The 15,755-nt window shown below is 36.7% G+C and overlaps 1 protein-coding gene across 1 annotated transcript; it reads right to left on the bottom strand.

Moving 5' to 3' along the window:
* Positions 1–83: 83 nt before the first annotated feature.
* Positions 84–15,681, bottom strand: adtrp1 (androgen dependent TFPI regulating protein 1). The gene is made up of 6 exons (XM_082146054.1): positions 15,484–15,681; positions 9,790–9,939; positions 3,802–3,903; positions 2,652–2,767; positions 2,408–2,568; positions 84–1,208 (listed from the first exon to the last, which is right to left on the bottom strand). Exons 1-6 carry the CDS (start codon positions 15,643–15,645, stop codon positions 1,183–1,185), a joined length of 717 nt encoding a protein of 238 aa, XP_082002180.1. The 5' UTR covers positions 15,646–15,681; the 3' UTR covers positions 84–1,182.
* Positions 15,682–15,755: the final 74 nt, after the last annotated feature.

The following is a 15,755-nucleotide window of genomic DNA, read 5'->3' as shown; positions in this document are numbered from 1 at the left end:
CTCCACTTTTACTCCATCGGCATCAAGAGGTGAACTGATACAGGGAGACCAAGCATATTTAAAGGCAAAAGACACACTTTAACTGAATAAAAGTATAGCTCTGATTTATTATTGTTTATGAATGAAGGACACAGATGACATGAATAATCATAGATGGTGTACACCAGTAATTGTCCCTCATCATCACACATTTAACACAAGTGCCATAACCCACCATATCAAAGCAGGAATCATGTTTGCTGTTGGTCTCACAGTGATGACCTTGTAAACGTCAGAAAACTGACCTAAACGGGTGTTTCTACAACATTTGTTTTTGATTAATGCAAACAAGTTAAGATTACACGCATTAAAACAAAAAACAGCGTAACACTGTAATGACAATGACACACTATTCTGCTTTATAGCATGTCGACAAAACAATTAAAAAACATTTCCGATTGATAGGACTCAAAGATGATGATGTTATCAAACGTATTACTTCAGAGCCATTTCTCTGGATGTGAATGAAATGTACCAGATTACTTGGGTTTACTCGTTTCCAATAAAGTCTATCATCAAACTCTCGGTAAAGCCGGAAAATCACATTAAGGGCTTCACTAGTGAGATTACCTGAGTTCACGCAGGGTCAAAAGTCATTCAAGAAGCCCTCAAACTCTCCTCATCAATATTCAAACATCTCTTAATGCTTTCATTAGATGCAACTGCACCATGTGACACTAACTGCCAAAAACTATTTTATATTAATTGGTCACCAGCTCAGGCTTTTTTTTCCATTAAAAAACAACAACAAAAAAACAATTATGAATCTGAGAAGGGAAAAGTGCTCGGTACTAACTTAACCACTGAACAACAGCATTCTGGGATATTACAGAGACTTGGAAATTATTATAAAATAAAGTATTTAAAAAATAAAATAAAATACAGCATTTTAATTTGTAAGTGCAACTGATTTTCATTAGAATAACAAAAAAAAAACCGGAATAAAACTATTAGTGTATACGCACACCTTGTGTACAGTGTGTGTGTATTAATGTGTCCTAGTGTCTTTCTGTATGCATGTATGCGAGGGCGAATCAAGCCCCTCTCGTATAACACACCAGCAACGACACTTCAGCTCTTCATTGTTCCCTTTGTTTGGCTGGTATTGACATCCACACGGTTAATGTGTTTTCCAGTAGACATTTACTTCTTTTTCTTCTTCTGATTCCCTTTTGGAGAAAAACTACAGTCAGTATGGATGATAATAATAATAACATACAAAATCTACCACACTCTGTGATGACAAAAAATATAGTTAGCCGGATATTCAGGTTAAAGGAATAGTTCACCCAAAAAATGAAAATGTCCTGATTATGTCCTCGCCCCAGGCCATCCCAGATCTACACGACTCTTTCTTCAGCCGAAGACAATTAAGGAAACCATTTCAGGATTTTTCCCCATCTAATGCAAGTGAACGTTCAAAGAGGAAGTGTCGGACGAAGAACTTCAAATTCGTCCGGCACAGTTGTTTTGGACTGTTTTACAGTGTGTGAATGACGCTGGACATGTAGTCTGTGAACGATCCTCTTGTAAACATGTAAAACATGTAAAAATGGGCTGGTTCTTGTGGCCTACATCAAACGTGACCTTCTCAACGTCCATACAGTGCGTCACACAGGAGGTGCTGAACTCCACCGTCAGTGCAGAGCTGGACCAAGGCAAACAATTATAGTTAAAAAGTATATAGGCCAAATTTATTTATTTATTTTTCCAGAAAAAGACTAATGGTTTTGCTAGAGTAGAGCCTTATTCGTCAGCTGGGGTTGTGTGGAGCCCTTTAAAGGTACAATATGTACGATTTTTGTAATAATAACATTCAAAAACCACTTGCACAGTGTGATATATTTCATGCAGTTGTGTACTTACATGATCCCAAAACACCCCAAGGATTTGTAAATCCATATATATATTATATATAGATGCATCGTTAGCGGCAGTTTCAATGGGCCGCTATCCGTAAGCCACCAATGAGGAATCTATGTATACATATCTATGATACAAGATCTCGCACTGTGTTGTGTCGTTCAGTCATCATGGTTCACCATTATAGATTGGCGAGTGCAGAAAATCCCCCCAAAAATGTAAACGTAGATCAACGGAGGCGAGCAGGCTTTGGGAAAAACGGAGAAAGGCGTTTTCAGGATTCAAGCTTCTTTTAGAAAAATCCTGGAATGTTATCCTCTAAAACCTTAATTTCTTTCTGGTTGAAGAAAGAAAGTCATGTACATCTTGGATGGCTGGGGGCCATTAGTAAATAATCAGGACATTTTAATTTTTGGGTGAACTTTTAAACGGTTCCAAGTTAGCGGTTACTGTTAAACCTTTGTAAAGACAGATCCGTCTAATGGCGGGTGGGTCAGTTCCTCACCTGTGGCGCCCCACATCACGAGGCTGAGCTTCTCTCCTAACAGGTAAAGAGGAGCCATGGTGAGGGACGCGCCGCCCAGGAACACACACAGTCCCACGGGACTCAAGTGAGCCATGATGGGGTACACCCAGATCCCGGAGGCGTGGTGCACCCACAACACCCTGATGAGGGATAGGGCAGAAACACACATCAGTGCAGCTCTGCTGAAGAGAGAACCAGTGTGTGTGTGTGTGAGCGAGATTACCATGACAGATACAGGACGGAGAACAGAGCCAGCGCAGAAATGCCTTTAGTGCGACTGGGATACGTGTGATTCTGCAGGAACATCTGGAGCAGTAGCAGAGGCATGATCACCGTGTGCTGGAGGAAAACACAGATCACACGTCAACACACAGCCATATAATCATGTCTTAAGTATTCATTACTTCAATGAGCTCATTGTTTCTGCCTTAAATTATTACATTGTTTAAATTAATACATTTTTAGCTAACTGTGATTTGTATATGTACATTTCTGAAATACATAACTTAGAGCACTCTAACGCCGGTTTCACACATACTCCGCTGAATTAAAGCGACAGCGCATGTTTCGTGGTCAAAATGAACAGATTGACCTGAAAATGTAGTAATTTCACCATAAATGCGTTTAATTAAATAAAATGTAGTAATCTCACCATAAATGTATTTAATTAAATACTACTTTTTTTCACAGTCATTTTTTTACTTTAAGACCGGGGTAAAGCAAGGACAACTACAATTTACCTCAACAAGGCGACACAATGAACAGCACCCGTCTCATTCGTGGAGGTGGAAAAACAAGTTCTTTGTGACATGCAAGATTTATTATATTAAAATTTAAATGCAAAAGAAAAGGCATGAGAGTCGGCTGTGCTCATTTTAAAGTTTTAACTTAAAATGTTTGTGCTTTTAATATAAGTACATGGTTAAATATTTGACCACTTGCTTGAGCAACTTAATATAAGTAGAAGTAATGCATGGAATAATATAGGCCTACATTGTTTAAATTGTGTTTAAACGTGCATATGTCCATTAAAGAGTGTGTATGTGTACAAAGAGAATCGCAATGCTGACAAAACTTTTTTTTAAATAAAAGTTGCTGATAACTTCTGGATTTGAAATAAAAATAGTGAGTATGTGTTTGTGGCACAGTTACGCACTGCAGACGCAGCACATGTGACAGCACTATAGCGCGTGCATACACACTGCACACGGAGTATGTGTGAAACAGGCGTAAATTGTAATGTGGATTAATGCATTTTCTGTAAAGCTGCTTTGAAACGATGTGTATTGAGAAAAGCGCTATACACATAAATGTGAATTGAATGTCCAGACTGCATTAAATGAGCTCTAGATGAAGGCTGTGTATCTCCTCACCATTGCGTGATTCAGCCAGATGGGAATGATCTCATCTAACATTTTGGGATACACCAGCTCTCGGTCGTAAGTGTAGAGACTCCAGAAAGAAACAAACACAAACTGCAAGCAAGAAGATCAACTCATTCAAAGTTCACATTAGTAGTTGACCAATAAAGTTTGATGATACCAATATTTAAGAAGCAGGCTTGGCCATTATCGAATATAAATGATATGACACTGAAGACTCAAATTTTTTATCTAAGAAGATTTTGATCTAATATTGTTTTTAGTATTATTATTACTTTTATTAGCATTATTAATCAGTAGTATTATGTATCTGTGTCATAATTTTTATATACATTTATAATCATTTGTAATCATTGTGTTTTGTGAATCATGGAGAAGAGACTTTGGGTGAGTGCGTGTTGAAGTTAGACTGAAATGTATGTGCAGTGTTTTCACCGAGCATAGTATAAGGAGATACATTCATATGTTAATGGAAACCACATGTTTCTCTGGTGATGTACTGTTTTAGTCACATTATAATCATGTGTCTCACATCATGTGTTTTTCTGATAATGCAGTTTTCTGGTCAACATATACAATAACTGATAGTCTTTGTCTATGGCAGAGAGATGCTAATGGTATAAAAACCAAGCCCTTCTGTTCGAAAATGAGGAAGAGATGGAAAGGCTGCTGAATCAAGACCTTCGTTTTATCCATTGTCTCTTCTTCCTATGTCTTATATAAAATAAATAAGAGATCTCTTGGCAAAATCACTGGTGTCTGTTTCCATGAAATCAAACAACAGGGGAAAACAAGATTTTTAAATCTACAGACACAAAATTGTTGTCATTATATATAAAAAATAATAATAACATTATACATATAAAAAAACAATATTAAAAGACAATATGCACTGAAACAACAACAGTTTTCTAGTTCTTCTATGACTTTTGCTATTTTAAGAGCTCATATTGATGCTTTTGAGACGGATTGAAATATTTTTACTACGCATGAAATACTGTTTTTAAAATACATTCAATTAGACTATTGATGAAAAAACTGAAATGTTTCATGTTTTGTGTCAGCCATTCACATCCTACATACACTTATTTCAGGATTCTTTGATGAATAGAAAGAACAAAATTAATCTGAAATAAAAAAGCTTTTGTAAGATTAAACACTACCGTTTAAAAGTTTGGGGTCAGTAAGAATTTTTATTTGGTGGGGGGGGGGGGGGGGGGGGGGGGGGGTGGGGGGGTGGGGGGGGGGATTCATCAAGGTTGCATTAAGTTGATCACAATTTAGAGTAAAGACCTTTATAATGTTACAAAACATTCTATTTCAGATAAATGCTGAAAATAAATTGTACACAACTGTTTTCAACTGATAATAATAATGAATGTTTCTTGATCATCAAATCATCATATTATACTGATTTGTGAAGGATCATGTGACACTGAAGACTGGAGTAATGATGCTGAAAATACACTATATATATACACTTTATATACACACTACCGTTCAAACGTTTGGGGTCAGTAAGATTTTTTTATGTTTTTAAAAGAAGTATCTTCTGCAGTGCTATTGTGAAATATTATGACAATTTAAAATGACTGTTTTCTATTTTAATATATTTTAAACTGTAATTTATTCCTGTGATCAAAGCTGAATTTTCAGCATCATTACTCCAGTCTTCAGGGTCACATGATCCTTCACAAATCAGTATAATATGATGATTTGATGATCAAGAAACATTCATTATTATTATTAATGTTGAAAACTGTTGTGTGTAAAAGAATCAGAATTCTTTAATGAATAGAAAGTTCAAAAGAACAGCATTTATTTAAAATAGAATATTTTCTAACATTATAAATGTCTTTACTGTAACTTTTGATCAGTTTAACTCATCCTTGAAGAATAAAAGTATTGATTTATTTTATTTCTTTCCCCCAAAATAAAATAAAAATTCTTACTGACCCCAAACTTTTGAACGGTTGTGTTTAATGTTACAAAAGCTTTAGATGTCAGATAAACGCTGTTCTTTTGAACTTTCTATTCATCATAGCATCATGAAATAAAAATGTAAATAACTGTTTTCAACATTGATAATAATCATAAATGTTTCTTGATCATCAAATCATCATATTAGAATGATTTCTGAAGGATCATGTGACACTGAAGACTGGAGTAATGATGCTGAAAATTCAGCTTTGATCACAGGAATAAATTACACTTTACTGTATATTCACATAGAAAACAGCTGATTTACATTATAATAATATTTCACAATATTACAGTTTTTGTTTGTATTTTTAATCAAATAAATGCAGCCTTGGTGAGCAGAAGATACTTCTTTTAAAAACATTAAAAATCTTACTGACCACACACTTTTGAACGGTAGTGTATATTCACACAGAATACAGTTATTTTAAATTGTCCATTTTTTTTTTTTTTTTTTCCAAATAAATGCAGCCTTGGTGAGCAGAAATGACTTATTTTAAAAACATTAACAATCTTACCGATCCCAAACTTTTGAACGGCAGTGTATGTAATGTATTAAACAGGGTTCCTGCAGGTTTCAGTTAGTCAAATTTAAGACCTTTTTAAGACATTAAGACCATAAAGATTGAAATTTAAGACCTATTGCATTGCCAAAAAAATATTCAAATCAAAGAATTCATTTTATTTCAATGAATTCAGTAATTGAAAAAGCATTAACTTAATTTACAGATAAAGCAATCACATTAGTAACCTTCCAGACCCAACAACGCGTGTCAGAGAAAAGAACAGAATCAGATATAATTTTTTTATAGAAAATTGTACTTTGCATATTATAGGCCTACTGTAAAAAACACATAATTAGTTGATTTTAGTTGATCATAACTAGAGATGAAATGGCATGAACATTTCATTTAATTATTATAGCGCCAAAAATTTTCACTGTTATCACAGAATCCTGTTCAAAAAGTACTAATACTACACAATGAAATCAATTCACCAAGTTTTATGTCGAAAAACAGCAAATAACAAATAAAATTAGCATCAATATGCACTAACATAAACATTAAAATAATACGATTAAAAATGATAGCCAGATTTTAAAAGTGTCTTGCAACATGTTATATACTAACATGTACAAGTTCAAATAAAGTTGACAAAAAAGGTTTTTATAAAAAGATAAACCTCACATATTTCAGACTTTATCTTTTTTTGACTCATTCTTTTTATAAAAAATGATTTACTGACATTTACAATACACTTTAGCTTATCTTTTATTATTAATAGTAAAATGCGGTCAGATTTTCCAGTGGCGTCTGTCGTTACTATGCAACCATGCACTGCGCTCTCCACAATGACAAAAAAAGTTTTAGTGGCTAATGGATTTCCACCGCCGAAAAACGCTTGCTGTAGCTCTGTTACAAGATTTATTTACGGAGAAGAGAAAAACACCCGTAGTGTTTGGGTGCACCCGCATCCTTCATGTCTTTTTTCATGTCGCTGCGCCTGGAAAAAAACGAGCGCGTCGCTTCAGTTATAAGCGCGCTCTACATTTGAATGAACTTGAGCGCGAAAAAGACGCGATATGTGAACTGCCTCTTGGCGAGCGACTTCTGCGGCCAGCGTTTCTGGAAATGAACGAGGGTAAAAGCTTTTTTAAAGGGGTCATATAATGGTACATGCACTTTTACAAGTTGATTGCACTGAAATGTCTGTTGGCAGTGCCTGTACACAACCATCCTATCATGATTAAAATCCATCCAGTGGTTTTGTTTTAATCTCCTTATATGTTTGACCATCTCTGAAATCAAGCCGTTCGATATTGTGACGTCATAAGATCGTACGCCCCTCCCGCGATTGTGATTGACAGCCGTGCTTCAACACAAGACCCGCCCTGAGCAAGCTGTGACAGCCGTCGTCATAGTAGTCCGCCATTGTTGATATGCTGGAGTAGAATGGCGTCTAAGCGATTGTGGTGTTCTGTTCTTAGATGTAATAAGGAACACAGCAGTCATTTGGATGTTCCTAAATCCGAGCCGTTGAAGAAGCAGTGGCTGAGTTTTGTTTTTGAAGCGATATGCCCAAAGGATTGACGCGGGGATTCCCTCACGGGGATTCCCGTCTGTGCTTTCATGTTTACGCTAATCATTTCACACCAGACAGCTTTACAAACGAGAAAAAACGGATCGGTACCAACGTGTTACTGCTGAACCTCCAGAAGATGTGAGTGTAATGTTTTATTAACCTTTATATTAGTATTTATATTAATCTTTGCGAAATTTGCAAACCTTGCTGCAGGCTTCACGATGAATGCGTCTAAGGTTTACACTCAGGGTACATTACGGCATGTTTTCTATGTACGACGTTCTCAATATAATTCATAATCCCACGTTTATAATGAACAACGCGTGGTTATTGTGTTACAAACGGTGTACGCACAGAACAGAGGGGCGGGGTGAGCAAAGCTCATTATCATTTAAAGACACATGCACTGAAACGGCGTGCTGAAAACAGAGCTGTTTTTGACCAGCTAAAATTAGTGTTTTCTTACAATACTAATGAGAATTTTTAATTAAAGTATATTACAAACTTTTAATTTAGACCCTAAAGAATCATATTAGCTTGTACAAAAATGGCATTATATGACCCCTTTAAGACCTGACTAAATGAAATTTAAGACCGCGGATGAAAATCTGCCTGTTTTTAAGACGTTTTAAGGCCTTAAATTTAAAGTTCAGAATTTAAGACTTTTTAAGACCCCGCGGGAACCCTGATTAAAGGTCCCATGACATGCTACTTTTTGTAGGCTTTAATATAGTCCTTAGTGGTCCTTAGTACTGTATCTGAAATCTCTTTCCAAAAATTCAGCCTCGGTGCAGAATTATAGCCACTACAAGCCAGTCCCAGAATGAGCTTCCTTCAGACAGGCCGTTTCGGTGTCTGTAGCTTTAAATACTAATGAGGAGGAGAAAGGCGGCGCAAGGTGGAGGGTGGGTGTGGCCTTGACCATCTTGCGCAACGGTACCATGCATGTTTGTTTATGTTGGATATATTGCAATGGCACGAAGACACGCAGTCGTTCAAGCATTTCAGTTTGACCCAGAATCTGATCCAGATGGAGAAGCAACGGATGAGGAAGTTGCAACTCAGCGGCTCCAGCAGGACGTTTCCGAATGGTTAGTTTAAAATATTATGTCTGGATACGGTACTTTATTCGGATGGTTTACAGTTATCATCATGTAGCTAACGCGAACCTACTGTTGCCTTTTCATGAGAGATCTGTAACGTCTGTAATTTATCTTATTACAATTACATCAAGCTCTGCGATCTTGAAATGCGGATATCGAGCGCCATATAACCAACAGGAAAACGGTTATCCAAATAACAAAGAAGTGTACAACACTCGCGTTACAGTGTGTGTAACTTGATGCTGTCTACCTTTACATTAGCGCAAGTAACTGCATAGCTGCATAGCTAATGTGACAGCCACATTCTACGTGTAAGAAGCTAGGTAACCATAAACAGTAAAGCAACACACTTATATATAATTTGTTGACTTACTTGTCCGACGTTCAGCAAGCCCAGCTCTGTATTGACCATTCAATGTTCATTTGTACATCCAATTATTGAGCAATTGTTATGCTTCGCTCGCTCAAAAGCCATGATATCTCTCGTGGACAAACTAAAATCGCGCGCGCGTTCTACTTCCTAGCTCATTTTCTCATGGGCGAGAAATATTCTCTGGGCGGGCAAAGCAGAGAAAGGGGAGGTAACATTTCTCCTTATAACGTCATAAGGAGGAGATTCAAGATCAGCCCGTTTGAGCTTCCATTTTCTCAAAGGCAGAGAAAAATAGCAAAAGCTCGATTTACACCGATTACAATTTTTAGAAACTTGGGGACCATATACAGGCTAGGGGAACTCATATTAATGTTAAAAAACCTCAGAAAGTTGAAATTTCATGTCATGGGACCTTTAAACTGGGACTTTAATGGTACTCACAGTGCCGACGGGAAAGGCCAGCGCAGTGAAGTAGAAGTCTCTGGCTTTAGTGAGGGTCAGAGGAGTCCCGCTCCGAGTGCGTTTCACCGGCACCAGCATGAGCGTCACATCCACGAACACACACCATCCAAAAAACACCGCCTGCAGCACCTGACACAAAAACAACACACACACGCATGAGTCAAGTGACATGAACACACTACCACTGTAAAGTTGATTTAACGTTTGGCACTCAGTTTCATACTGACTAAACTCTGGGCATTTCATGTTTTCAGCACAAACCAACTCAGATATACATAAACAGACACCCTCTGCATAGCGCAAGGCTTAACTTCAAGAAATAAAATATATATTAATTAGGCTAGCCCTATAAATCAATTAAACAATTTAACTAAATGACATTATATCAAACTAATAGTAACATGTTCAGAATAATATCCCTTTTATTGCACAAGGCTTGTTTTTCACATTATTAATCTGGTCATTTTGATATACAGTACTGGACCCATTTAAATCCATTTTACAAATACCAGATTAATCATCTGAAAAACAAGCCTTGTACATTATAGGAAATAATATTATGAGTAATTTACAATTGGTTTGATACCATTAGTTCAAACGGTGTTGTAGTTTGATGGATTTACAGTATTGCATACATTTAAAGTTCTAAAATTATTATAAAACATGAAATGCTATTTCCAAAAAAGGAGCCTTGTACAATAAAAGGGATTTTTTTTTTCTGAACATTGTACTATTAGTTTGATTTCATAATAATTTAGTTAAATTGTTTAATTGATTCATAGGTCTAATTAATATATACACAATCTTTTTATTATTATTATTAAGCCATGCGCTCTGCAAAGGGCGTTTGTCTCTGTATATCTGAGCTGGTTCTGTATATCTGAGCTGGTTTGGTTCTGTATATCTGAGCTGGTTTGGTTCTGTATATCTAAGTTGGTTTGTTTCTGTATATCTGAGCTGGTTTGGTTCTGTATATCTGAGCTGGTTTGGTTCTGTATATCTGAGCTGGTTTGGTTCTGTATATCTGAGCTGGTTTGGTTCTGTATATCTGAGCTGGTTTGGTTCTGTATATCTGAGCTGGTTTAGTTCTGTATATCTGAGCTGGTTTGGTTCTGTATATCTGAGCTGGTTTGGTTCTGTATATCTGAGCTAGTTTGTTTCTGTATATCGGAGTTGGTTTGGTTCTGTATATCGGAGTTGGTTTGGTTCTGTATATCGGAGTTGGTTTGGTTCTGTATATCGGAGTTGGTTTGGTTCTGTAACCAAAAAATCCAAAAAAAAAAACAACTTCTTACAATATTTAAATTGGAAATGCATATTCTCAGAGCACCCAATCTGGGGAATTGACAGGCAAAATATGTTTTTCTAAAATATATTTAAGCACCCCCAAAAAAGGAAAATATGCATGCGTTATGGATGTGACGGGAAATGACAGAGTTTGGTATACTGTTCGATTTCCTTTAAAGTCTGTAAACTTATAAGTCCAATGTATAAATATTGCTATCCACATGATGAAGGGGTCTTAGCTGAACATACAAATATCAATGTTTAAAATATATATATTTTTTATGAAGTGTATTATGAGGAAAAACCAACGTTATGGATGTGACAAAAACCCTGTTATGGATGTGACGCGTCTGAAATACATAGAATCTGTTTGGAAAATCAACAATCAAACCATCATGGCAATTTTGGTGATGCATAATGGCTGTTTTGACATTAAGAAGACTGTCTTAAAATGATTCTGAAGATTCCTCCCCATATATGTATACATATGAAGAGTTCAGATGCAAAAGCCTCTCAGTGCCATCTGAAATTTTCTTCTAGAATGATCTTTTTTTTCAAGCTTGTATATTTAAGTTCAGTAATTTAACTTAAATTACAATTAATAGGTAATTCTCATTGCCATTTAAGTGAAATTACTGAACTTAAATATACAAGCTTGATAAAAATGATCATTCTAGAGGAAAATTTCAGATGGCACTGAGAGGCTTTTGCATCTGAACTCTTCATATATAGCCTGCTATAAAGTAGGTTGTTATATTGTCATGGTATCTTATCTGAGGTGACAAGACTATTTGATATGACACATTAATATAACTAGATTTTTATTCAATTTATTTTCCCTGATTGTGTGCGGTTTTTAGTATCATCTTACCATTTTATCCATCTGTCGTTGTGGTAGGCGTTTAGCTTTAAGATAACGCTATCTTCGAGCTGTCAAAACCTGAGCTTGAATGACAGGAAGCGCAAGCGAATTAGAGGACGCCTGTTTCGCGCCTAAACCAATCAGGTTCCTCGCGCAATTGCAGGACGCCTCTCGATTAGGACGTGAATAGGCTACTATAAACACACAGACGGAACATTAAAGCAGAGACTATTACGGAAGACAGTCAAGATTAAAATACATTAACAATTAATGTTTGTCATATAGGAGTTCAAATCACAGGTTTCCTCCACAGTCAGGTGAACCGATGGACATTATTGTCCGTAGATGTGAGTCACTAGCAATCACAGGGTTGCCAACTCTCACGCATCTCGCGTGACAGTCACGCATTCAGCCTCAATCTCACGCTCTCACGCTCAACAAAGAAATCTCACGCAAAAATAGACATTCTTCTGTGCTCTATTTTTTTTTCACTCATGTGCACTAAATTTCAGAATTACTATAAACAATTCAGGCTCTTAACTACTGGATGGACCACTAGTTATGGCGCAAATTAGTTAAAAATCTCCCAGAACCTAGAGCGAGCACGCATGCGAGACTGTCGTCCAAACCAACCGATAGCGCGCGCACGCACGGCAGAGAGGGAAAGTCTTACAACTGCGCATTTTATCAGTTGCGGCGCCTTCATCTATAGTCTACACTGCAGCACGACGTATATTCACATCAAATGTTAACGCAGAGGAACGGGACACTGCAGTTCACAAAAGTTCATTATTTGCATGTGCTTTAAAGCCTTGCCGGTTAAACATGTCATTCGCTGCTGATGCGCTGTTCAAATATGCGCTTTACTGAGCGCGTACACTCGACGCGCACATGCACTAAAAGCCTGTTACTGGACTAAGTTATCTTGTGAGTCTAATATTGCGCTAATACTGTCAAATACAGACAATGTTTACATAAACAAAGTTGGTTATGTCTAAAGTGAAAGCAAACAGAGAAAATTAATTAAAATCTGCTTGTCATATATATATGCGTGTATATTAGACGCGTCGCGTGCAGTTCTTAAAGAGACAGTAGCCCTAATAATAAACGTGCTGCCGCTTGTTCTTAAAGAGATAGTTCACCCAAAACCAAACAGTTGCTGGTCCCCATTGACATACATAGTAGGAAAAAAATATACTATGGAAGTCACAGGGGTACATCAACTGTTTGGTTACTGACATTCTTTCAAATAACGTTTATTTTCAACAGAAGAAAGAAACTTATTCAGGTTTAAAACAACTTAAGAGAGTAAATTATGACTTTTTGGGGGGAGAACTATCCCTTTAATGTTAATAAAACAACAAAACACACAGAGGAAATCATTCACTGCTCTTGACTGAGAACTTTAAGTCTTTTGTGTTTTATTTTCATATTTGTCCATTTAATTACTTTCTTCAATTCTACTGTTAAATACACCTATAGCTGAAAAAATAAAGCACTGTTTATTTCATTTGTATATTAAGTTGTGTATGTGTAATATGTATCTCTGTTCTTAATTTTTAATAACAAAGAAAATAGTGACAAAGATTTTAGCTTCGCCACTTTGACCTAAATGTCTGCCATTCTTTTTTATTTTATATTTTGTTACCTATATTTTGTTATAAGGCTTTGTTTTTAAAATAGGGACATTAGTTTGGCTGTAATGCTCAGTCACATGCAAAATAGTAAAACCAACATGAAAAAGAATCATGATAAAATCGTGATTTTTTCTGAAAAACAAAACAAAAATTGTGATATTATTGCCATATCGCCCCCCCCAGGTGTAAAAAAGTGCCTAGATGTGCTTAGATGCTAAAAATGTGTTATTATTGATCATTATATCACACTACAATTAAACATAATGAAACATTCATTTGAATTGAAATTGTTTTATTAGCTTAGCTAATATTATTTATTAGCTTTTTCTAGAGATTGCAGTCATGCATGACATGGTGAAAAATGACTTGAAATAATACTGAAAATAGGTTAAGATGAATGTTAAAGGTGTGCCCCCTAAAAGCACAAGTGGCCCCTGCCTGCCCCATCCCCCCCCCCCCCCAGTTAGCCCCCCCCCCCGTTAGCCCCCCCCCCCCCAGTTAGCCCCCCCCCCCCCGTTAGCCCCCCCCCCCCCCGTCGGAGAAGTCTCACTCCGAGCTAAACTGAAAAGTTGGCAACCCTGCAATCATGTAGCCTACGTTTTTTGTGTCTAAATGATCGCACGGTTTTCGGCCAGTTTATGGATTTTAATGCACAGTCGCGAGTCAAAATCATCACATTTTATTTCGTATAAAAATGATTTGACAAAATAATTGACACGCAATATTATTAGCCTATTATTATTATTTTGTCAGCGTGATCGTACCGAGCCTCTAAAGGGACGTGGTGGTGGAAAAAGCACATTTCATACGGATTACACAATCAGAGAGTTGCCTATTTCTTTTCGTTTTGATCTTTCAATCTTTCTATAGATAGGCTATATTTCTGAGAGGCATATTGAGTTTCTGTTCAGTTATGAGACGCGCTCAAGTTCACGTGTTGCAAGTGATCGCGCCTGCACCTCCATGTCTGCTATATTTGCTTCTTATTTATTAAATCCAAAGTTGATGAAACTTTGACTTAAAATTAAGATACAATTTATACAAAACGAAATTCACTTTAAAGAAAGTCTTTCTACAAAACAAAACTTTAATGAAGTGGCCAAAATCATTTCTGTCTTGAAACAGATCACAATAGTCATATGCATGATTTAATGTGAAGCGTCCGTAACGGTCACGTCCGTAACACATTATTATGGTTGTTCAGAGCAAAGTAGTGAGATGAATTGTCGATCCTAATAAGCATAAACATAATTTAGCTTTGTAAATAAAGTTTCAAGTTATTTGCATTTATAATTGTCATATTAAATAAACTAAACCTTTAAAACGTTATGGACGTGACAGACAGTGCACTGAAGCGTCAAGACCTCTTTATTATAGCCCTTATAAATTCAACAGGCAGTGCTGTTATGACCAAATTAGTATATTTATTTCTCAGGCATGCCTCCATCTTTCTGCAAAATGCTTACTGTTAAAATAAAGTTTAAAAAGGGGGGTCTTTGATACCTTTTTTTGAAAGCATGAAATATGGCTGGTTGAAAATGTAATTTAAGCATTGTTGCTCACCTCATATCTGGTGGATAAACAAGGCAATTTTCTTAAAATTAATGTTAAAGCACATTAATACAGTATATTACAGACCTAAATGGACAACTTAAAAAGGGTTTTGTTCTTTTGGTTAAAACTTTATTTTTTCATGGTAAAGATGACCTTTGCATGGAATTGCCCATATCTGAGCTGGTTTGTTTCTGTATATCTGAGTTGGTTTGCGCAGAGTTGAATGGCTTTGAAACCGAATGTCAAACGCTAGACTGACGTCGCCGGCGTGTCATAATAACTGACAGCAGAGCCAAAGGTGGATTGAGTGTGAACGGTGTGAACTGCTCCTACCAGATTGATAAAGGTCAGATACTTCCAGCGGCCTCCGTATGAGCGCACACCGGGGTGTCTGTCTGAGGTCTGCAGGGAGCAGTTACTCCAGATGGTGAATATATACCAGCTGAAGACAAGCAGATGAAGCAGCAGGCACATCTTCTGCCCGGTGGCGACCATGACAGTCCTCCTCCTCCTCTTCTTCTTCTTCGGGTTGTAACGGCAGCTCGCAGTCTGAATGTTGCACTACTGCCACCTGGAGTTAGTTAGTTCTATAACTCCTATTTAAA

This window comes from Leuciscus leuciscus (genome assembly GCF_965113295.1).
Source record: "Leuciscus leuciscus genome assembly, chromosome: 18".
Classification (NCBI taxonomy): Eukaryota; Metazoa; Chordata; class Actinopteri; order Cypriniformes; family Leuciscidae; genus Leuciscus; species Leuciscus leuciscus.
The sequence above is the reverse complement of the archived record's forward strand: the minus strand, read 5'-3'. Positions and strand labels throughout refer to the sequence as shown.